Source organism: Dendronephthya gigantea, unplaced genomic scaffold (genome assembly GCF_004324835.1).
Source record: "Dendronephthya gigantea isolate DGI-Jeju-01 unplaced genomic scaffold, DenGig_1.0 000039F, whole genome shotgun sequence".
In the NCBI taxonomy this organism is placed as follows: domain Eukaryota; kingdom Metazoa; phylum Cnidaria; class Anthozoa; order Malacalcyonacea; family Nephtheidae; genus Dendronephthya; species Dendronephthya gigantea.
In genome coordinates this window covers 750263-773014 of record NW_021163049.1, presented here as the reverse complement: position 1 = coordinate 773014, position 22752 = coordinate 750263, and the positions used below count along the sequence as shown (strand labels likewise).

The window sequence follows — 22752 nt, the reverse complement described above, 5'->3', positions numbered from 1 at the left end:
GTCTCCATTTTTCTACGTTATTTGGGACCCGCCAGATTGGGTTAACTTGTCTATTGAAGATGTCATGGAAGGAAAATTGGGAAAGTCTAAGGCCTTCGTTAAACGATTGATCAATAGAAGTTGTACAATTCACAAGATATTCCAGAGAGGGAAATCACTAGCAGAAGCGCGAAATAAAGCAAACGAAATGGAGAGTAGTTTTCAGTTGACCAGTCGTACTTGCGCTACCAGATTTTCGACTTCACAACTCCATGAATTTAAGAAGTTAATTTCGTCGCTTCATGTTTACATTGCAACTTCACCGAACTGCACCAAACCGATGCCACGTTTGATTTGAAAACCTGGGAAATGTGTGGCCAAGATTTTGTTGCCGATTTATGCGGTTGTGTTGATGTCCTCGGCCCGGTTGTAACGTACCTTGTCGACTTGCAAGGTCTGCAGGTACCTATTTGGAAAGCTGATACCTGGTATCCTAAGGTTGAGGCGGACTTGGATGCTTTTGTTTATCTCTCTATAGAATCGCCCCCTGAAAGCTGCACAAATCTTAGTTTGACGGTTGGTTAGTTAAAGAAACAAGTGTTAGTTCCACTGAATCACAGGACAGGTTAGAAACCGTGCTCTGGGAAGCACGCGATCTGAAGGATGTTGAAAATGATCTTCAGCAGTTGGGAGTGGACCTCTCAGCTTCCTTGAAACTACGCCATGAGAAATGCTTGTCAAACGTACAGAAAATCCTCACGTGTCTCAACATTGATACCATTTTCAGTCTTCTTGTTGGTAGCCGAAGAGAAAACGGTTTCCCTTATTTGAATGAGGAAGTAAAGTTCGTGGAATATGGGAAGGGGAGTTTCAGAGAGTTCTACGCCTACGTTTGTTCGTTAAATCATGTAAAACAGCTGGCAGAGAATCATTTTGCGGAGCTTAAGCTTAAAAAAATTTACAGTGAGCAGATCCTAACCAATCTAAAGAATACCTTAAAAAGTGTTTTGTGGTCCCCCATTTATTCCACTATCCTTTCTGAGTGGCTTAAATGTATGACAACCAACAACAACTATAATTCAAACTGACTGTAACTTTATTGGATTTTCCATACAATGGTGAACGATATAAATTTAATTATGCCATATTTTTTATACCTTGTATTTAGTATAAGGAAAGAAGTCTGGCTGATGAAATTGATGGTGAAGCCAAATTAATGAAGTTTGAGCTAATGAAGACATCATATTACCAGAAGAAGTACCATTTACCAAATCTGTTCAAAGCCAGTTTTGTTGTTGGCGCTGACAGCAGTGACAGAGCTAGGAAAGAATTCTTAGTTCAAATTGACGAGTGCAAGGTGTACAGGTTGGTAAATTAACCCAGAGTATTCTAAGACATATTTTGATTTACTGGCACTTGGAATGAATGGTATAATGGTATAATTATTATTTATTTTCAAAACAGATCTTTGTATGTTAATGAGGCATTACAGAAGATGGTTGGCGTGGAGATGAGCATTTCCATCGATATAGCCTTATCACTTGGATCGACACAATCAATTGTAGAGTCGTTGTACTGTGTTATGAAGTCACAAGCCATGGAAGGTGGCCAAAATAAGGATACATTGTCGCTAAGGTGATTTTTAATGCCTTTTAAAATCTATGCACTATAGTCCATACAAGTATTTAATGCCTGCATACAGGAAGCTTTGAATGCCCTATCAGAACCTTTCAGAACATATGTTATATTTTTATTAACTGAACTGTTGAAAAAAATGCCGCACTAATTTAACTAAAAGTGTGTTAATTTAGAACTAAAATTGATTGGCTAATGCCTGGTGTGCTTAAAGCTGACAAAATTGTGGAAGGAGTGGCAAACGTTTACCATGAAGGTGACAAGGATCAGAAACTGCCAAAACATCGGTGGCCAATTCTGAGCTCTAGAGCGACTTATGGCCCAGGAACTAACCTGAGCAAAGTAATGAAGCGGAAGAGTGACGAAGAAGCTCGCTTGCCTTTCCTTATTTAGTCATTATTTAATAATTCATATTTCATATTAGCTGATCAGCTGATCCAGTACTGTGTAGAAAGCAACTAAGGGCCTCCACAGACTAGGGATTCAGTTGTCGACTATTGTTCACAACTATTTGTTTTCGAGAACTAAAAGTTATCAACAACTAAATAAGTCCGATAAAGGATTCCACTCACTGGCGCTCAAATACTGATTTAGCAACCCAAATAGTGCGGAGATTAAAAGCAGTCGACAACTAAAAAAAACGTTTTCACACACTAGAAAAACACCAAAAAATGAGGCCGTTGACAATTATTAGTTTTCGACAACTACGCAGTTTCCCTTTTCGAAAAGAAAAACGTTTTTTAGTTGTCCATAACTTTTAGTTGTCGATCACAAATAGTTGTTGACAACAAAATCTCTAGTCTGTGGAGGCCCTAACGTGTTGCTTGTTGTCCTAACCCGCTAGCTGATACTTGAATGGCAACTTTGAACTTTCAATGGAGTTGACAATTAAATTGGCATTATATTTGTATTTACACCAAATAAAATTACCAATGAAACTCTTCTCTTTATTGGGATTGTTTAATGTTAAGTGTTAACTAGTTTTATAAGTACTAAGTACTAAGTAGTGTGCTGTAGACTTGAAGTCTGTAACGTGTCATTTGATCCAACTGGTTAAATAATATAATAAATAATAATTAGTAAGTCCGGCAGAGGCGGGCAGCCAAACTGATCGGGGTTGCATTGCGGTAATGTGGCAAACTGTCCGACCTGGCCTGCGGGAGATCTCCTGCGACAACTGGGACAAACTTTCCACTATGGGTAAAAGTTTGCATTCTTGATTTCTTGTCAGCCATATTGTTTTCCTTTAGCTGTTGCTATGTTACAATGGGTTTGGTTGCTATTATCTGAGAGCTCATAAAGAAATTAGAAAATGTTTATTTCGCGTGAAATTTGAAGTTTTGAAGTTGAAAACTATTGTATAAAGCGTTTTAAATTTTAACATTAATCAAGACTGTGTGCTGTAAGGGTCTATTTTATCTCGGAATTGTTTAATAATTGTGTTTGCAATGTCGGATGTTCCGCCTTTGTGCTCTATGCATACTTATTTGCAATGGAAATTAGTTGTGGGAAGGCCTTCATTAACATATGCTGCCAGATCTACAAGCAGAGATATATTGTTCACTGTGGATATCCTGTTCCCATTTTTAAAACCCTGGTACAATTTGGTGGTGCTGAAAAAGCCCTTCCAAACAACCTGCTCTTGTGAGGATTCCATGGAGGAGAATGTTAACTTTACATTGCCATCGAATTTTTCCCAGTTCACCTATATTTGATGGACAAACTATTTCAATTTCAAAACTTAAGGAAGATAATGCACTTGTTTGTGATGAACTTGAAAATTGGAAGGAAAGGAACATTAATTTAGAGCAGGAAATGAAAAAACTTTATGACGAAATGGAAGTGGCTGTAAAAGAAAAAAGAAAGTTATTGAAAATTTGGAATAAAAAAATGAAGAACTACTGAGATATATTGACCTTCTTGAAAAATCTGAAAAAATTCACCATCAGGAAAAAGATATTTCAACAGTAAAGAAAAAGTCAAGAACTCTCAAAACATTTTTGTCTCGGGCCGAAACTGCCTTATGGTTCGCAAAATCTTTTGGGTTGGAATTGGAAAGCATGGTTGTTAAAGAAATCAACTCCAGTGTGAGGCATAATTTGTTTGTTGAAAATAATAGTAATGATCATACAAATGATGCTTCTGGATTTGATTGTCTTTCAGATGATGATAACGAAAAGGTGGAAAAAGTTCTGTTTCTCCTGGACAGGTTTTGTGTTGGTGATGCTTTTTATCACGAGATAGCTATGGTAGTGGATAGCTTGCCTAGGTCATATTTAGTTAAGCAAAGGAGAGACCAACTTAACAAGATGTATCACATAACCTCTACACCTGGAGAAGATCATGGAGCGCAACTGTCATTCAAAACATTGTTAAAAAGCTGGATACAAGCATATACAATGAATCACCCAAATGTTGTTAAAGACAATGAAACAATAAAAATCAAAATTTCTGGAGATGGGGCAAATATGACTAGAAGTTCAAATTTAATTTTAATGAGTTTTGCCATTTTGCAATCTTCGGATGATGTTTTAGCAGCAAGGGGAAATCACACTATAGCTGCTGTGAAAGGCAAAGAGGACTATGATGTTTTAAAGAAATGTTTTAAAAATGTATTCAGTGACATAAATGACATGGTGAGAGAGAAAAAAATAGACCTGGGAGAAAATACAGTAAATTTAGAATTCTTTCTTGGGGGCGACTATAAATTTATACTACTTGTGATGGGTCTTAGTGGAGCCAACTCAAATTATGCATGTGCTTGGTGCAAAATCCATAAGGAGGAGAGGTGGAACATGTCATATGAATTGAACCATTATAGCTCCCCAGATCTCCGACGCACATTAAAGGAAATGAATGATTTGGTAGGAGAAAAAAATAATTACTGTTCTGTGAATGTACCCCTGATAAACATTGATTTGGATCATGTGCTACTAGATGAATTGCATTTGCTGTTAAGAATCATGGATGTTTTGATACAAAATTTAGTCACTGAAGCTCTGCAATGGGATCAGGTTGACAACTGGAATAAGAAAAAGCAGGATAAAAAACTTATTCATTTGGATAAGTTAAGAAACACAATTCAATCTTGTGGCGTCTCATTTGAAATTTGGGAAAAAAGAAATCCAGATGGCAAAGCAACGGGCAATTATGATTTTACAAGTCTTTTGGGGGCAGACAAGAAAAAATTATTGAAAGAACTTCCAGAAAAGTTTGACGGTCTGGTCCGCCCGGCAGCGGAAATTGAAACGAGAAACCTTTGGGTTAAGTTCTTCATCCTTTATTCCATAATCACTTGCAAAACCCCTTCTGACGAAATGATTGAAACCTACTTTGGTAAAGCAAAAGAGTGGGTTAATCTTTTTGTCAAACTAGGAGACAAATGTATTGGTTATAAAAAAAGCAAAGTCACCCCCTACATGCAAGCCATGGTTTATCATGTGCCAATATTTCTAAAGACATACAAAAATGTAAAAATATTTAGTGGTCAAGGTGTTGAAAAAAACAATGATGTGGCAAGAGGCATAGTGTTAAGAAAATCAAACAATTGGAATGCTGCTTCAGATGTGTTGAAACTCGAGTCAAGACAATGGGACTTAAGAAATCAGGAATGTACAAAGAGAGTGTACAACAAGAAAAACACTGATTACTGGGAGTACCAGCTTCTAGAAGAAAGAAAAAAGAAGAAAAAAACAAGTATGACTTGAACAATGTTTTTTGAAAAATATCTAAAACATATACAGTGAAAGGTTGTTCATGTCATATTTTTCTCTTTTTCTCTCTATTTTTTCAAGTGAGAAACTGATCATAGTTTAACCAGTATGTGTGCAAGAGATTTTATAACCCTTATAGTCTACTGGTCAGAGCTTGTGGTCTTCAGCCACATAGCCTGATTCAATGCCCGGTATGGGAAATACAATTTAAAATAAAGTTTTAATCAATCAGAACCACCCTAACATGATAACATGATAACCTACCCTATACAGTGGTGTAAACTCTACATCACAGGCTACAGAAAGGTAGCACTTTTAATTCCTATTATTTACATTATTATTTTACACATTAACAAACAAATGGTTGCTTTTTACAGTTAATAGAAAGTTTTTCTATTTGATACTGTGGCTGTAACAAAATTTTCCCATCAATAACCTTGTGGGTTTTGGGGCTCTTTGAAAAGAAACAGCCTTGCTTTCACTGGAAATTCAACCCTTATTCCATTTCCCAATTTGTCCAAAATCTGGTCCCATTGTTCAGGTAGCTTGCACCTACCAAAATCTTCTTTCCCAAGTAGCAGATGCCTTCCGTCCTCACTATCTACACCCCTGTCTTTAAATAGATATCTAAAAACGTCATGCCTAAAATGCAGCAGGGTAGGTGAGAGACTTTTCGACTTTAAATTTTCTAAAATTGCAGAGTGTAACATGTCGACTCCAAGTTAAACCAATTCAGCAGTTGGATGAGGGTTCCAAAACGTTCTACAACAAGATGTTATTGTTTTAAATATTGTTAATATACAGTCCATATGCCTACATGAGTGAATGTCATAGTACTTTATAATATCAGGACAGGCAAATGCACAATAACACAAGTCAGTCTATTAAAGTCTTTATACCTCAAAGCAAAAGCATTCAAGTTTTCTTCCGGTTCCCAACTGTTGGACAAAGAGCTATAACCGCTCCAATTTACAAAATATTCCACCTTAAAATATGTTTAAAAAGGAACAAATTCTAAGGCAATGAACTTAATAGAAATTCAGCCCTCAAAGTTCAAACTTTACCCAAAAGCTCGGTTATAATGTGATAATATTAGACACTAACATATTACATTCGGTTGCTTTACCTTTCGCTTCCGGGAAAAAAATCTGATAATCATAATCTGTGCACGCATATGGCGGTAGCGGTGGGTTTTCCCTCTCCATTTTATCAGTGTATACTTTTTCCTTAATTATTCCCTCCGCCAGTGTCGATCAATCGATTGACAGACACAAATCGAGATGAGCATTCAATATACATCCGGCGCATGCGCAAAAGAATCTCTACTGTGACTCCACAACCCAATGTCGAGATCAAGGAATCAGCTCAGTAAACGTTCAGTTTGAAGCTTCCACAAGGCGGAGGCCCAGAAAAGATTCTCAGTGTAGGATGGGATGGTAAAATGGACAGTTTAACATTCAATATTTTGGCGCTGACATAATAGAAATGTCACCTACACATGGACCCAAGCTGACTAAGAGATAGATACGTCGCCAGGATATATGATCCCATAGGTATTGCCCCCACCTTCATAAGAGCGAAAATAGGAATGCAGCATTTATGGCAATTGGGACTCGGTTGGGATGAAGAACTACCCTCGAACGTCTGCACGGAGTGGCTACAAATCTTTGCTCAATTTGGAAAGTTAAATGATGTAATCTTTCCTCGAAGCCTGATGCCACAAGAAGTAATCAGAGCAGCTATATTGTGCTTGTTTTCGGATGCCTCAAGAGAAGCATTTGGAATGTGTGCGTATGTTCAGTGGGCGATCAATGAAAGGGAGTTTGAAGTATGTTTTGTTGCACCAAGAGTAGGGTGGCACCCCTCAAAGAGTTATCCATACCAAGTTTAGAATTACTACAAGCAGCAGCACTAGCATCAAGATTAAAGAATTGAAACGGGAATAAAGTTCGATAGAATCGGAAACGCGAATATTGGAACGTCAATGGAATCAGAAACGCGAATAAAGTTGAGAAAATAATATTTTTTACGGACAGTCAGATAGTCTTTGCATGGATTAGAAGCCAGTCCCAGACATTCAAACCATCCGTAACAGTGACCCATCACAGTGGCGTCACATTCCAAGCGAAGATAACGTGGCAGATGACGTTGAGCAGTTAGCTGGATGCTGGCAACAAGGCCCAAAATTTCTATACCTGCCTGAAAGTGAATGAATTGAAGTTACGGTCTACATGCAAAAGTATAAAACATTCATGCAATGTTTGTCAATATGTTCTCAAAATATCAGTGTATATGTAGTCTACAATCTCCCAAAAAGTGCAAAAGCTTAAACGAAGTTTTAAATTTTTATTCTTAAATTCTTCCCTCTACATTTTGCAACATATTCGAAGATAAAGACACAGGAGAAAATTGCGAAGTAATTTGATGCATGTGGTAAGGTGTTTTTTAAAAGGTCAGCTTGTATGTAGAGTTGTAATGCAGTGCCAAAAAACATACAGCAATCCTTTTGATTTTTACCCTAAACATTTTCTCTTACTCTCGATTTAACCCTGGACATTTTTTCTTACCCTAAACTTCTACACTCAACACTTTTCATACCCTCAACTTTACCTTCACCTATATCAAGTTGACAGTGCGGGAGACAATTAAAACACATCTTGTATATAGTAAAGGCCTTACTATAGTGAAATTTTATTTATTTATTAACCAAGCTGTGACAAGTACAAAATTTTACTTGATATGACACTGCTACATTGCAAGAATTTTTCTTTTTTTTAGAAAGTAAACAAGCATGAAATAACTGGAGGTTTAAAAGGATATGTGGGCCAAATAACTCAATATGTTTCGCTACCGAAAGTGTGCTATAAGTAAACTAGGTGCGGGCCAAAAAGAGCAAATGTATTTCTCATCGGGAACAAAGACAGCCAACATTTCATCAAGCTCAAATGCTCAGCACTCTAAAACCATTGCACTTGATTCAATGAGATATGTAAGGCAACATCGTGTAAATAGCAGGTTGTTGGCAAGACGAAGGCCAACATGTTTTCTTGCAAAATCATAGTACCTTTACAAGCTTTTTAGATGAAAGCAGAGTAAGAATATTGTGTCCACAGGCTTTTTGTTGCATAGAACACACATTTTGACAGCTGTGTATTTTACCTGCCCAACAACATGCTCCTGGAAAGTTTGATAAGAAAATATTCTATTTGCTATGATTACAAGTTATTTGACTAAAAGAGAAGATTTAGTTATAGCCATATAAGGTACTAACCTCACAAAATCGGCAACATGTAAAACAATTGCTACAGGTATAGCAGGTAGCTTTATGACAACAAGGGTTTTCAACAAACTCAACCTTGAAAAGACAGCACTTCTCTATGGAGAATTGATGAGGAACCACTTGCACCTCACTGAAAATCAACTCGACTAACAAGTTTCACTACATAACTGCACTAGCATGTGCAGGTAACCGGGGCCCGCACAGTGTATTCAAACTACTGAAAACAACATTGCTTATGCAATAAATAAATTCTGTTTTACAACTAAGTAATATTAACCAATCAAAAATGGCTATAAGTTGTTTCATTTGTAACATGGTGCTTGAAACTTATGGTAGTATGTGAAGGAACTGATTTTAAGTTGGTTAGGTTAGGTTATGAGTTGTTCCCCAAAGCTTATCAACAAAATTTCCGTAATCTAAATTAAACTGGTAACAAAACTTTCATTGAATTTGCCCAAGAGAAAGCTCAGCTTTTTAAGGGATGGTGTGGGTCAGAAAACACAAACAACAATTGAGAGAGTCTATGTAAACTTATTTTCATTGAAGAATTTAAAAACTGCCTTAGTGGTGATACTCGAACCTTCGTAAACGATCACAAGGTGACAACGCTAAATGATGCAGCACGTTTGGTGGATAACTTCTCGCTGACCCATAAGCTTTCGACCATGACCTCAAAAAGTAATAACATCCTTCTCTCCTTGTGGAATTACCAAAACCATTTCAGCGACAATAAATGTTTCCCATCACCCAAGCCGTTTCAGGGATGAAACCCTGACAATACCATTACCATTATAATCTGCTGTTTAAATCAATTGGCTGTGATTATTGCAAGTGAAAAGTTTGCATTCGATCAGAGTGTTATTCTTTAAAAATGAATCGACCACTGCGAAAACTGACAGGCTTTATTTCCAAAACAAATTCAGACTTGCACAATGTGAATGCGCCATACCAAGCCTTTCCCAAAGCAGACAAGGAATGTGAGGTTAAATTTCCAGTTGATCCTGTCATGGACTCATTTATGCCATTTTACTTAAGACGATTCTATATCACTCTCAAAAGACCAGTTGAATGTGCATAAACCAATCAAAATTTTATGTCATACTGGTGCTTTGCAATCACTGATACTTACTAACACATTGCCATTTTCTGAAAGGTCTTACTCAGGCAATAGTGTTTTAATATGTGGAGATTCAAATTATTGCCCAATCCCATTACATGAATTGAGCCAAAAGCGTAGCCATTAGTAACTAAAAGGACTGGCTTGTAACACCATAAGGCGCTAGCCTGAATAGCATTGTTGCTTTGAAAACAAAATCAAAGAAGTAACATGAAAAGAACCAAAAACCAAAAGAAAAGAGTGAACCATTACGATAGAAAGAATGCAGAATTGTCAAGATATCGAGAGTTGTGCTTAAACAGATAAGTTGAACTGTTTAAGTAGTATTATATATCAAAAGTCATGGATGTTAATTGTTTAACTATAAGTGTAGTATCAAAGAATAAATAATTAAAAAGCAATCGGTTTCACAGACTTTGTTGCGAGCGAATTGAGCCAAAGCACAGCCATTAGTAATTAAAAGGACCGGCTTGTAACAGGTTTTTTTTTCAGTCCGAGTCCAGATTTCAAAGTATGCCAAACAATTCCTCATTATCCTTCCTGTGTGTTGGCATTGGCAGACCAAGGTTTTTCTTTTGATTTACTTGCAGAGTTGGCCTTTCACCAAGGCTAGCTTTTCCACTTGAATGTGTAATTTACACTAAACATGAATTCATTGTGGAATGGAGTTGTGTTAAAAACAACTCTGTTTTGAACACAGCTCCAAACGTTTTGTCATCACACCACTCCCGTGAAGATTGAAAATATCAGATGCCAAATACAAATTTTGCCTACCTATAAGTTCTCTTTGAAGCCCAATTATCTTTGGAAAAAATTATCCTACTGTGCTTGACTGTACATGGAGAAGATTTTGCCCTTTGGCCATTTGGGCAATTTTGGTATAAAATCTTTTGCTGAAATCTAAAACTGGAACTTTGTAATGCTTAAAGCAGTGCATTTGTCCTTGATTCCATAGCCTTTCTCCAAGCACTTTAACTATTGAAAAAAACTTTTCAGTTACATTTATTCCAAGTTCAAAGGTCCATCTCTTCTCCCTAGGCTTTTCCTATCTATTGCTGCTATGTCTGCTTTCTAGAGTTAAAACATTTTCTCTATCATTAACATCATTGTGTTCGGTCCATGTATTCATCATTGTTTTGGAATATTTTACATGATCCTATTGCTTGAAAAAAGAAACAAACTGTAAGGTCAACCTCGTACCCAGCGTCTTTTCTCTGTGCTCACTCTGGGCGGAACACCCGCTGAGAAAAGACCCTGGTATTGTTTGGTCACGTGTCTCCAATTATGATTTTATCCTTAGGGGGGGTAGTTAATCCTACTGGTTAATCCATATGTATTGTTGCCATGTTTTCAAACTCTAAGTGCAGGCTTTTCCTTTCGTGTTTGCAATTTGCAATACAAAATAGTTTGTATAGCGAATTCATGTTAAAGCCAAAACAGGTGATTTGCTTAGAAAAGGTATTTTTTAATTCGGATGTTCTTGCGGTTTTACCAACTGGATACGGTAAATCATTGATTTTTTACTTGCTTCCTGCTCTGTTATTCGCGGCTAAGAACGGTGTTGCCAAATTCACCGAACACATTGATTCTATAATCGTCGTCGTGTCGCCTTTAAATGCTCTAATGAAAGACCAGATTTCACAATTGAATGCGGGCATAATTCGTGCATCAGTCCTCGATGTTAGGAACGTAGCAGCAGAAGACTCTGAGGATGCGGAAGACAAAGATGATGGCATTAGATCTGATGTTGTTTGTGACTTTCCTGTTAATGACAAAATAAAACTTGAAGAAGGATATTATAATATTGTATTTGCACATCCTGAGTCGCTTGTTTCCTGTTTATATGGACGAAGATTGATGCGAAGCATTGTGTATCAAAAGAACGTTTGTGCAATTGTTGTTGATGAGTCCCATTGCATTTTAGAATGGTAAGTGTTTATTACTGTATATATATAATTTTCTTCATATATAAAATACATCGTATATTACACAACTTCCTCCTATCAAACAAGTCTTACAATTTCAAGTTTATAGTATATATTTATAATTTCAATGTGTTTTATATTTTTATCAGGGGTAAAGATTTGAGAGTGGATTATGGAAATCTGGGTGCCTTGTGTGCCACATTTTTAAATGTACCTGTCATAGCCATGACTGCAACAGCAAACCGATATGATAGGGATTTCATCAAAAAATCCCTGGGCTTAAAATCATGTGTGGAGATCATTGGCAATCCTGATCGCATGAATATAACATACAAAAAGCATTTTAGAACTGGACCTGATATTGATTCTCTCACAGATATGCTTACTCCTATAGCTGAAGGTTTGAAAAAACAGCAGTTGTGCTATCCTTTGACAATAATCTACATCCCCTTGAAGTGGTGTGGGTTTGCATATAAAGTGTTTGAATTTGTTCTGGGATGTGATCAATATTATCCCAAGGGAAGCACACCAATTCCTGAAAACAGATTATTCGCACAGTTTCACTCGCCTCAAACTAAGGAGATGAAAGATGAAGTCTTGAAGCAGTTGACATGTCCTACAGGAAGCACAATCAGGGTTGTACAGGGTGTCCCAAAAAAAAAGTAACCACTTGCAGAACATTAATACAGCTTTAAAGCGCAATAGATAAGCACCTCTGGGAATTGAAAATGGCTCTTAATCCTTCATTTACAATGCTAGAAGTCACTTTAGCTGAACTATGGTGCAAACCCGAACAATATTAATATTCTTGCATATTTAAGTGGTTGCGTTTTTTTGGGACATCCTGTATTTGCAACAGTAGCCTTGGGGGTGGGTGTTGATATCAAAGGTATCAGAGTGTTGTGCATATCACTCCACCAAACGCAATACAAGCCTATGTTCAGGAAACTGGAAGAGCTGGGAGAGATGGAAACCATGCAACTGCAGTCCTATATTACAATAATCGGGATGTTGCAAAAAACAAACCGGGGATGCAAGAAGATATTCGAGTTTATTGTCAAAACAGAGGCACATGTCTCAGATATATGTTCCTAAAATCAATGGACACAGATGAAAGGTACATTAAACCACTTTCTCCCAAACACCTTTGTTGTAGTGTTTGTGGTGAAGTTTGTGATTGTGCTAGTTGCACTTCATAGTTCCCAATTAAGAACAAATATAAAAACCATATGTAGTGCTGTGAAACATAATGTACATATTGATTAAGAAAGGAACATCTTGACTAAACTACTTACAGTTTACCAATGCATTAAAAAGAACAAAACAAGAGACTCTCCAAAGATGGTTAACATTTTTATTCGGTTTTTTTACTAACTTACAGTCACCTGATGATGACTGAAACCTAGTTGAAACATTGAATGAAATTGTTAACCAATTTTGCAGTGTCTATTGCATTGTTTTTTTAATTAACCAATGGCAACTTTATTTTCATCAATACATGTAGTTAATATTGCTAATACTATAGTAATTATTAATTGTAATTATTATACAATTATTATTATTCTAGTGTACTAAAAAACTATTATATTTTCGTTAACATAAAAACATGGGTTCTATATACAATATTATACAATATATATATATATATATATATATATATATATATATATATATATATATATATATATATATATATATATTCGTTAACATAAAAACATGGGTTCTATATACAATATTTTACAATATATACAATATACAATAAACAATATATATATATATATATATATATATACATGTATGTATGTATGAATGTATGTATGTATGTATGTATGTATGTGTATATGTATGTATGAATATATATATATATATATATATATAGGCACGGTAGAGCGTGCATGGAGAGGTTTATTCAGCATGACAAGATGCCTGTTAATCGTAGGAAAATTACCCAAAATGTTGTGGAGATATGCCGTATTATTATTCCTGGAATACAACAGAGGAAGTCCTGGGTACTTAGTGTTTTACCCGGAAACAAACAAATTAGAAAAGGTCAGATGTGTAAAATTCATGGATAAGCTTGATCAAGTTACCACTGACCAGGAGGTATTTCATAGGGAACCAATTGAAATAGATAAAGAGGAGACTACAGTGCATGACAGTTAAGGAAACAGTGGGAGAAAGTAGCAATGAAAACCAAGCTAGGTACCTGACACGAGCTAGGAATAAGCCAAGTTGTTTAAGCGAGTATGTTGTAGATGACGTAAGTTACTCTGTAGATTATTGCTACAAGATAGTAAACGTGCCTGAAATTCCAGTGAATTACCAGCAGGCGGTAAAATCGCCCGAGGCTAGTAAATGGCTAGTAAGGTTTTGAAAAGCGCGGCGAAAATGGAGAAAATTTAGTGTGCAAATTAAATAAGTCTTTGTATGGGCTAAAACAAAGTGGGAGGAATTGGAACAACATGTTGCATGAATACCTGGAAAATGAGAAATTCGTTCAATAACATGCTGATGCATGTCTATATATGCGAGAAATCAATGCTAAAAGGTGCATAATAATAATTGTTTGGGTTGATGACATTATAATAGCAGCCACTGACCTAGAGTTGTTGACAAGTGTAAAAGAATCACTGAATAACAGGTTTAAGATGAAAGACCTCGGTAAGCTGGCATGGTTCTTGGGGACTCAGTTTAAATGCGACAAAGAAGCGCACAAAGCATGTATCGAAATGAATCAAACTCAATATATTGAGAAAGTTTTAGTAAAATTTGGGATGGATGAGTGCAAACCCAAACCGACGCCATGTATTTTAGGAATCGATAAGTGGTCAACAAATGAAGAGTCGTCCAAGCTAGACGACCCACATGAGTATTGAGCAATCGCAGGCAGCTTGATCTATGTAATGACAGGAACCAGACCTCATTTATGTTTCATTGTGACGAAATTATCACAAAAAATGGCTAAGCCAAGTAGGGAGGACCTTGTTATGGCTAAACATGTTTTAAGATACTTAAAGGGAACATCTGAACAAGGTTTAGTGTTTTGAAAGTCAGAGAAACCATTAAAGTTGAATGGGTTACAACTTCCAGTTATGTGAGACCGCCCCCCTTATATATTGGAGGATTCGTAAGCAACCAACGGTTGCATTGTCTACATGTGAAGCCGAATACATTGCTTTAGCAAATGCCGTCCAAGAAGCAAAATTTATCAGACAATTATGTATAGACATGAAGGTAAGTATGAGTGAGAATAGTGTAGTTCTGCAGGTGGCTATGTGGTTTGACACAGACAGGGGGCTATCAACCTCATCAGCTAAGAACCCCATACACCATCAAAGGTCAAAGCATATTGACATCAAATACCACTTCATCCGCTCAGAGATATAAGTAGGTACTAGAATTAATCAAAGATTAGTGAAGTGCGTTCGAAGTGAATTTTAAATTGTTTACAGAATTGTTTTGACTTGTTGAATTAGATAAGCGTACTGTTCAGCTGTTCAACATTGGTTAGCACTATTTTCAATCCAGAAAACTCGATTGGATTTTTTATTAACTTGGTTAGGGTTGCGGTTAGAATAACAGTAGGGTTTTAGTTACATAGCCATTGAACACCTCTTCCATCTTCCGAGAATGACATCAAGTCAGTTTGTTGGATGGAAAATAGTGCTAACCTTTAATGTTGTTTTGTAGTCCAGACCTCCCCCCTCCCTTGGCGATTTGTTTTCAAAATGGGATTTGTAGAGGCCTATTCAACTTCCAAGGGAATTTTAACCGGTTATAACACAACAATAAACCTTTAATAATGTTGAATTACAAAGTCAACAACGTCCTGGCTTCATTAACATCAATGTTGTTAAGTTTTAAGAATGTCAATACTTTATCGTGTTCAACTTCATACAAAGACCAAAAGTTTTCCAACAGCAACCCTAACAGTATATAACAAAGTTCAACAAGTTGGAGTCCCATAAAGTCAATTTTACGAGAAGACAATTTCAGTCACTTGGTTGGTTAGAGAATCATATGTAAACTTGAGACACTTTATGGATTGCAGGATTAGCACAATAATCTCGTCTTCTGTCGTCGATGGCAATACGAAAGTCAGATCGAGTAGTTGCACAAGAGTCTGAGTCATATTACTGTCAAGTCTCAGGTGGAGGTTTTTTTGGGATTTCTGTGGTTTTAGGAGAAGACGCAAAGACCAGGAAACGTCGCAGGTTGATGGTAATTGCATCAAACGATTAATTATTTCAACGGTACGTTTCTGGCAGCCGTTACAAGACAACAATTTGGAGGCTTGTTGAACGCCAATAATTACAGCGTCTACTTTCATCAAGGTATCAACTTCATCTTCATATACGGCAACAGGTAATTCAAATGGTTCGACTTCTTCTACTTTAAAATCTTCATTCTTTGGAGTATTAATGTAGCACTCGTACTTTGTAGATTTGATTCTCACGTTCTTTAGTTTGTACGTTTTGTCTTGTTGAAGAGAGTTTACGTGGTCATTCCAGAGAACTAATTTGATGTGAGCAGTTGTGTCTCCAACTATGACATCTTGCTTTTTCAGTTTCCCATATCATGTTGACAGAGATTTTACACCAGAAATTTTAAGAACTTTCGCTTTGACAAAGATGAGTTGCTCAGAAGCAAGGTTTGGAATTGATGATATTTTGACAGGATTTCCAACTGTAGCTGCTGATAGCTCTTCCAAATGGGGAAAGCTGATTTTGTTCTGATCCAGAGGGGTGATTTTGTTGAACTTCGTTATTGTTAAGTCATCATTGCCGCTATTAGCTCGCTTATAATTCCTAAGTTTAACGGGACTTTTTGTTGCTGTAATTGCTTGAAGCTCGGGCCTTTTTTCGGGTGAAAAACAAACTGCTCTGACTGCTTTGTCACTACCCTGAACAATGGAGTTAAAAAACTTTTTCTGCGATCCGGTAGCATTTTTCACCTCTGATACGTTATGCAGGTAGCAGTTCATTGTTTTATCTTCCGGGAGGGCTAAGAAAAACAATACATATTACTATTTACAGCCATAAACACATTCAACCGAGATTCAAGGAAGAATGAGATGACTTTGAGGTATTGAAATAAGTGTTTATGACACCAAACAAGAACATGCTATTGTTAGGATGACTACACGACTGCCAGGATCATGTTATATGCTCATTTCAATACCTCAAAGTCATCTCCCGCTTCGTTGAATCTCGGCTAAACGTGATTATGTAAACCACCTCTTGGTCTGAAGATGTGTCGAGTTCTATGTTTTGGGTTTATTTATGTTATAACATGCACTTCAATTCTACGTGATAAATACTGAGTGAACTTGTAACTTGCATACCTTGAGGAGTCTTGTTAGAATCTTCCATTGAAGAACGACACAAATAGCAGTATAGGTTTAACAATCTAAATAAAAAATAGAAAACAGTGGTGAGTAAAATGGACATTTTAGTATTATCATAAACAGTAACAGAACCTTACCTAGAAGCCAGAAAACAAGGCATGCAATGAAGACAGTTGTTGGACAAATTAAAATTGAACAAATAATTGCGACAACAAACATTGCGTATGTTGCGATCATAATTTTCAGATAGTAATATACAGGCCCTTATGAAATAGACGTATAGGTCAATTTCACCTACTGAAATCGGTTAAAAGTTACTTCAGCCATTTTATCAAGTCTGACTTCTTCATTTAGTCGATGCTCCAAAGTTTTAGAAGATTTTAAACTTGTTAATCGTTGATAGCTTATTGGTTCAATAACACATGAGGATAATGATTTCACTCTGCTAAGAGCTACATATGTGGTTCCTGGCGTTCTTTCTGTTTTGTCAATATTTATCCAGGCTTTAGATAAAGTAAGTCCTTGACTTTTGTGAATTGTTATTGCCCACGCTAATCTAAGGGGAAGCTGTTGTCTCTCATGGAAACCATCAGGTAACTGTGCCGAAGCAGTTACTGGACATATTGGCACACAAGATGGAAGTGTCTCACTAATCGATGGGCCTCGGTAATTATCAAATTTAACAATGACTGCTATTGGCAGGTCCGGTGGCTGATGGTTATTCTGATATATAAAATGTGTGACAGTCCCTGTTGCACCATTGCAAAGACCCACTGCTGGCCATAAATTCATTGTGAGCATTACTTTTGCACCTTTTAATTACAATATAATCAATGTTATGTAAAGACTCTTGTAATCTAATCAAATTCTGGCCTGTAAGATTCTTATTACCCCTTGAGCCAACTGGCAACTTTAAAAGAGAGTGCACTGTTCCCCATTTATATTGAAGGCAGCCTTACCAGTTGTCGCTGTGACTGCACATTTGGGACCAAGCAGTGTACGGATAGCATTTATAAGGTAACTCTTACCAGTACCTGCTACTCCATTAATAATGAGTGCAAGTGGGGTTCTATTTAAAGATATGTCATTAAAGTGAGACCTGACAATGTTGTATGCAAGTTCTTGCATTTCACTGAAGGTATCAACATCTATGTTTTCATTGTTTTCATGTGTGACTTGATCACTACCCTCCCTCATATTTTTTATCCACACTGGCATTTCACCAATGTGTTGCTCAGAATAATTAGCCCTATCACTGTTCCATTCATAAGCAATTTCTACATTTGTTTGGCATGAATCAGAGAAAGGCATATGTAAATCAGATATGATCATCCACTCTTCACTAATATTTTCAGGTTGTTCATCAGTTTGTCAAACCAGTCAGGGACATTTTCCTTTGCATATGCTGTCTGAAGAAATTCTTGCCATTTATTTATCATGTTTTCATCTGATGGTTCTTCATCATCCCAAGCATTTTCTTGTGTTATTTTCCAAGGCTTGTATCTTAACAACTGATATTTGCAATACTGAGGAAAATTTGACCCTCTTGGATTACATGAATAGTTTGGAAAAATTCTAGGAATAACATCATCTGGAAGTCTGGTTAGCTTGTTATTCACAACCCTAAACTGTGTTGCAAACTGAACAAAATTTAATTTGGTTGTAACAGTTGCATTATTGTATTGTGCATGATTAGCATAGACATCAAGAAGAGAATTGCTTGAGCAAACGTCTGCTTCTTGTGTTGATGTGTTAATCCTACAAGAGCCATTTAAACTAACTGTTATTACTCTAAAGCTAGAGCTGTGAAGCTTTAGTGAGAGCAAATGGTGCATTGTTTCTTGTGTAGCATAATCTCTTTCACCAATAGTTTTCATAACAACTTTTCTAATAGCTTTGTGAGGATTATCATTGCTTGGAGCATTATTCATGATTTTGTTGAATGCTGCTTTAAGCATAGGTGTTCTGCGTTCACCCTTAGCAGCATACTTAGTGAGGTACTCAACACAAGCATAATGGTCGATGACTACTTGTATGTCACAATTGGCTCTCCAACCTTGTAGTTGAAGCTGCTGGCTGTTATTTAGCCGAGAATCATTTCTTCTGGTAATAATTCTTGCCTTATATTGTGGCTCATTACCTTTAGTATGAACTTCTTCAAAGTCTAACCTTGTTTTAGAGCATGTATCCATTCGAAAATTGAACCTACATTTTGGTTCAGAATCTGTTGTCTTTTTTCTTAGACAATAGCTAGTACTACAACGTGTATGGCGCTGAACCATATTTAACAGATCACAAAAATCATCATGCATATCACAATCTGCAACATCCTGATAATCCTTTTGACATAGATGAATTCTTGGTCTTACCCATAAAGCATTGTCTGGTGGATTTGGATTAACTGTGGAAAGCAACCAGTCAACATACTTACAAGCTGTCTCAGCAGCTTTGTTACCAATAATATCATTGTCAAGTTCAGATGTATTTTTATCTTTGTTCTCATCTTTGTATTTTTGAGCTAGGAATCCTTTAAGGGCAGTTTTGGTGAGATCACACAAACCAGGGTCGTTGTTTAGTTTAGCAATGCCATGGCAATGTATGCTTCCTCTTGCCTGGTATTCAAATCTATACCAGTGCCACTTTGCATCAAGTGTTTTGTACAACCAGTGTTTGATAAAGCTTTCTACTCTTTGTGTAAAAAACCAATCTACTAAATGTGGATTTTTTATCACAGCTTGTAGCCTTTCTTCACTAGTGCCATTTCTATTTCCTAATAGCCTATGCAACTCTGGCCAATGCATATCAGCCGAAGAAAATGTAAAGAAAAAAGTAGGAGTCCCAACAGTTGTGACAATGGCTTTGAGATCTTCTCTCACCTTATACCAGTAAGCATTAGAGCCAGCAATATTTGCTACATATCGAGATATCTTAGAAATAAATGCATTACTGTTATCACCTGCTGCCATTTCACGCAGTTCATCTATTGTCAAGTGAGCTTCACCTGGATTTTGCTTAAGAAACATTCCACTTTGTTGCAAGGTTCGTTTTCTCTGTATCATATTAAATGCCCAATAACAAAACCTAGGATGACTGGCAAATCGGAAAATCCATTTGCCATTAATCTGCTCAGCAAATTTAACAAGATGCTTTACTTTCTCACCTAAGGGAATGTCCTTTAAAAGTGATGGATTTGTTGGATCCCCTTTACCTGTGGGAAATAATGTAGGAAATGCCATGTAGCCAGAAATGATGTCTGATATTCATTTATAGGCAAGTTATCAATAGTGGGCCAGTTCATTGGCTCATTTGGAAATAATTGATTTTTTATTGCATCTACTTCTGTTTTCTGTTTTTCACAGGCTGGCATAAAGCTACTCGTTTCTGTTGTCTCATTGTAGACTTTGTCTTCATTGTTATCACTGCAAGGGCCTAAGTCAGGCAAAATATTTTCATCTGATAAAATATCAGACGCAACTGTCATTATATCAGATGGAACACCATCAATAGGGAGTGATTCCAAAGCATGTTGATTGATAGTCACATTAGTATAATGCGGATTATTTCTCAAAAGCCATAGCAATGCATGATGCACTTTCTCTCTTCTGACCTTAACATCTTTGAATGTGTTATCTTTACCCTTCATCTTAACTACAATAATAGACAAGTCCCTGGGATATCTTGGCAGAAATGATGCAATCTCTTCGATATGTTGAGGCAAATTAATGCAATGCCCTGAATACCCCATTTGCCCACCTGGTTTGATATAAACCCTCATTATAGGCAGAGCTCGAGCAATGAGCATTTCTTCAGTTTGAGTTAGGCCTTGCAACTCAACTGGTACTGGTCCTGGAATCATGCTGTTAGCATCAGAAAATTTTTTTGGTGTGTTTTTATCCCTAGAACAGCGAGAGCACAAATAGCTACCAGGGGATTTTGGTTTAGTGGTAATTGGCCATGCCTCTTTGCAAACTGTGTATTGGAATATAAAATTTTGCCCAACATTGATCATGCAGTGGTCCATTTTTCACAGCATCAAATTCATTTAGATATTTAGACTGTGTGACACTCTGTGCAGTTTCACTAGCCTTTTTTGATTTTTTTTGCTCTGCCACTTTGTCAAGCCGAATCTTTTTTTGCATTCGCAGTTTCATCAGATTGCCTTTTTTTGGCATAAACTCTCCTTTTCTCTAGCATTTCCTTTCCTTTACTATCTGTCTGATTACCCACACTTTCATTTGGTAAAGTGGAAACATAACGTACACCAGTTATATAACCTAGGAATACAATTTTTTGCCTCTGGTGTACACTAATTGGGTTTACAATGGTTCCATTAGCATTTGGACTGGAATCAGTAATATGAATAGTGCAGCTTAAAGCATTTGCTACTGCTTGAATAATGATATTATCACACCATGTTCCAGGTTGTGACATGTCTTCAATATAATTCTCCCATGAAATATTTGCAAGACTTTCAATATATAACTCAGGATTATGCACCAAATGTGTAATGCCTGCACTACGAATATCAAGATGGCAATCAGGATTTTTATAAAGACCATGTGCTAAGGATGCAAAAAAGCAATCACCAGGTGAACTTCCACAATCATATGGCACTCGACCTATTAAAGCTAACTTATTCCAGGGAAAATTGCTGTCACCTGAATACATACCACCACATAATTTATTATAATATATTTCTCTCACAAAGGTTCCAACACAATTTATCAAAGCATCAGAAATTTCATTGGTAACACATGTAATTTTTGGTAATAAAACATGGCAAAAGATAACTTCGCTCTGCTTGTGTATGATTACTAAATAAATTCATTGTTTCAACAAAATAACTGAGATTTGTGTATCTATCTGTGTGACCACCTACTATAGACATGGTCTTTTTGCCCAAAGGCAACCCAACCAAATAACTGGGATTTGTATATTTATTTGTGTGACCACCTACTATAGACATGGTCTTTTTGCCCAAAGGCAACCCAGCCAAATAACTGGGATTTGTGTATTTATTTGTGTGACCACCTACTATAGACATGGTCTTTTTGCCCAAAAGCAACCCAGCCAAATAACTGGGATTTGTGTATTTATTTGTGTGACCACCTACTATAGACATGGTCTTTTTGCCCAAAGGCAACCCAGCCAAATAACTGGGATTTGTGTATTTATTTTTCATGCTTTGAAACTCACATTTTTCAACACAACTCTGCATATTCAAATGCTTGACAACATTTACTTCTTCAGCATTCAATGACGAAATTAATGGACTTGCATCCAAACCCTTTGTTAAGCAGAGCGAAGTTAAATCTGCGAATTCTAGCGGACAAAACGCATGTGGTTTGATAGCGAATTGAAATGTTGGATTTCAAGTCGATAAAACACCGCAAGACAAATTCTTGATGCTTTGATAAGTATCTTTAATCATACTTAACACTGACATATGTAAAGAAAATAACAAAACTCCACTTACCTTCACAATAAAAGCCGAAAACAGCAATCCTGAAATTTGTCTTCGATATATGTAAATCAACTCAAGATGAGCACATGGGAATTAAGACGCAGCACGAAACCGAGGCAAATCCGCCATATACACGAAAGCGAGGCAAATGTTACATCCAAAAATCTCAAAAGGACACACCATCCAGCCGTGACGTCACGATTAGGAAGCGTTCTCCTTCGTCGAACGCAATTATAAGTCTGGTGTACGTCCAACAGAAGACAACGTAGCTGATGTGTTTACCAAACCAACA

General features: G+C 36.7%; 3 protein-coding genes and 1 pseudogene across 3 annotated transcripts; 1 reads left to right on the top strand and 3 right to left on the bottom strand.

Moving 5' to 3' along the window:
• Window positions 1-5676: 5676 nt before the first annotated feature.
• LOC114526535 lies at window positions 5677-6486 on the bottom strand (annotated as a pseudogene).
• A 4660-nt stretch (window positions 6487-11146) lies between these two features.
• On the top strand, window positions 11147-12315 carry LOC114526534 (ATP-dependent DNA helicase RecQ-like). The gene is made up of 2 exons (XM_028548144.1): window positions 11147-11652; window positions 11799-12315. Exons 1-2 carry the CDS (start codon window positions 11147-11149, stop codon window positions 12313-12315), a joined length of 1023 nt encoding a protein of 340 aa, XP_028403945.1.
• A 6009-nt stretch (window positions 12316-18324) lies between these two features.
• Window positions 18325-21017, bottom strand: LOC114526533. The gene is made up of 2 exons (XM_028548143.1): window positions 20372-21017; window positions 18325-20204 (listed from the first exon to the last, which is right to left on the bottom strand). Exons 1-2 carry the CDS (start codon window positions 21015-21017, stop codon window positions 18325-18327), a joined length of 2526 nt encoding a protein of 841 aa, XP_028403944.1.
• A 95-nt stretch (window positions 21018-21112) lies between these two features.
• On the bottom strand, window positions 21113-21664 carry LOC114526531. Its single transcript, XM_028548142.1, has one exon. It carries the CDS (start codon window positions 21662-21664, stop codon window positions 21113-21115), a length of 552 nt encoding a protein of 183 aa, XP_028403943.1.
• Window positions 21665-22752: the final 1088 nt, after the last annotated feature.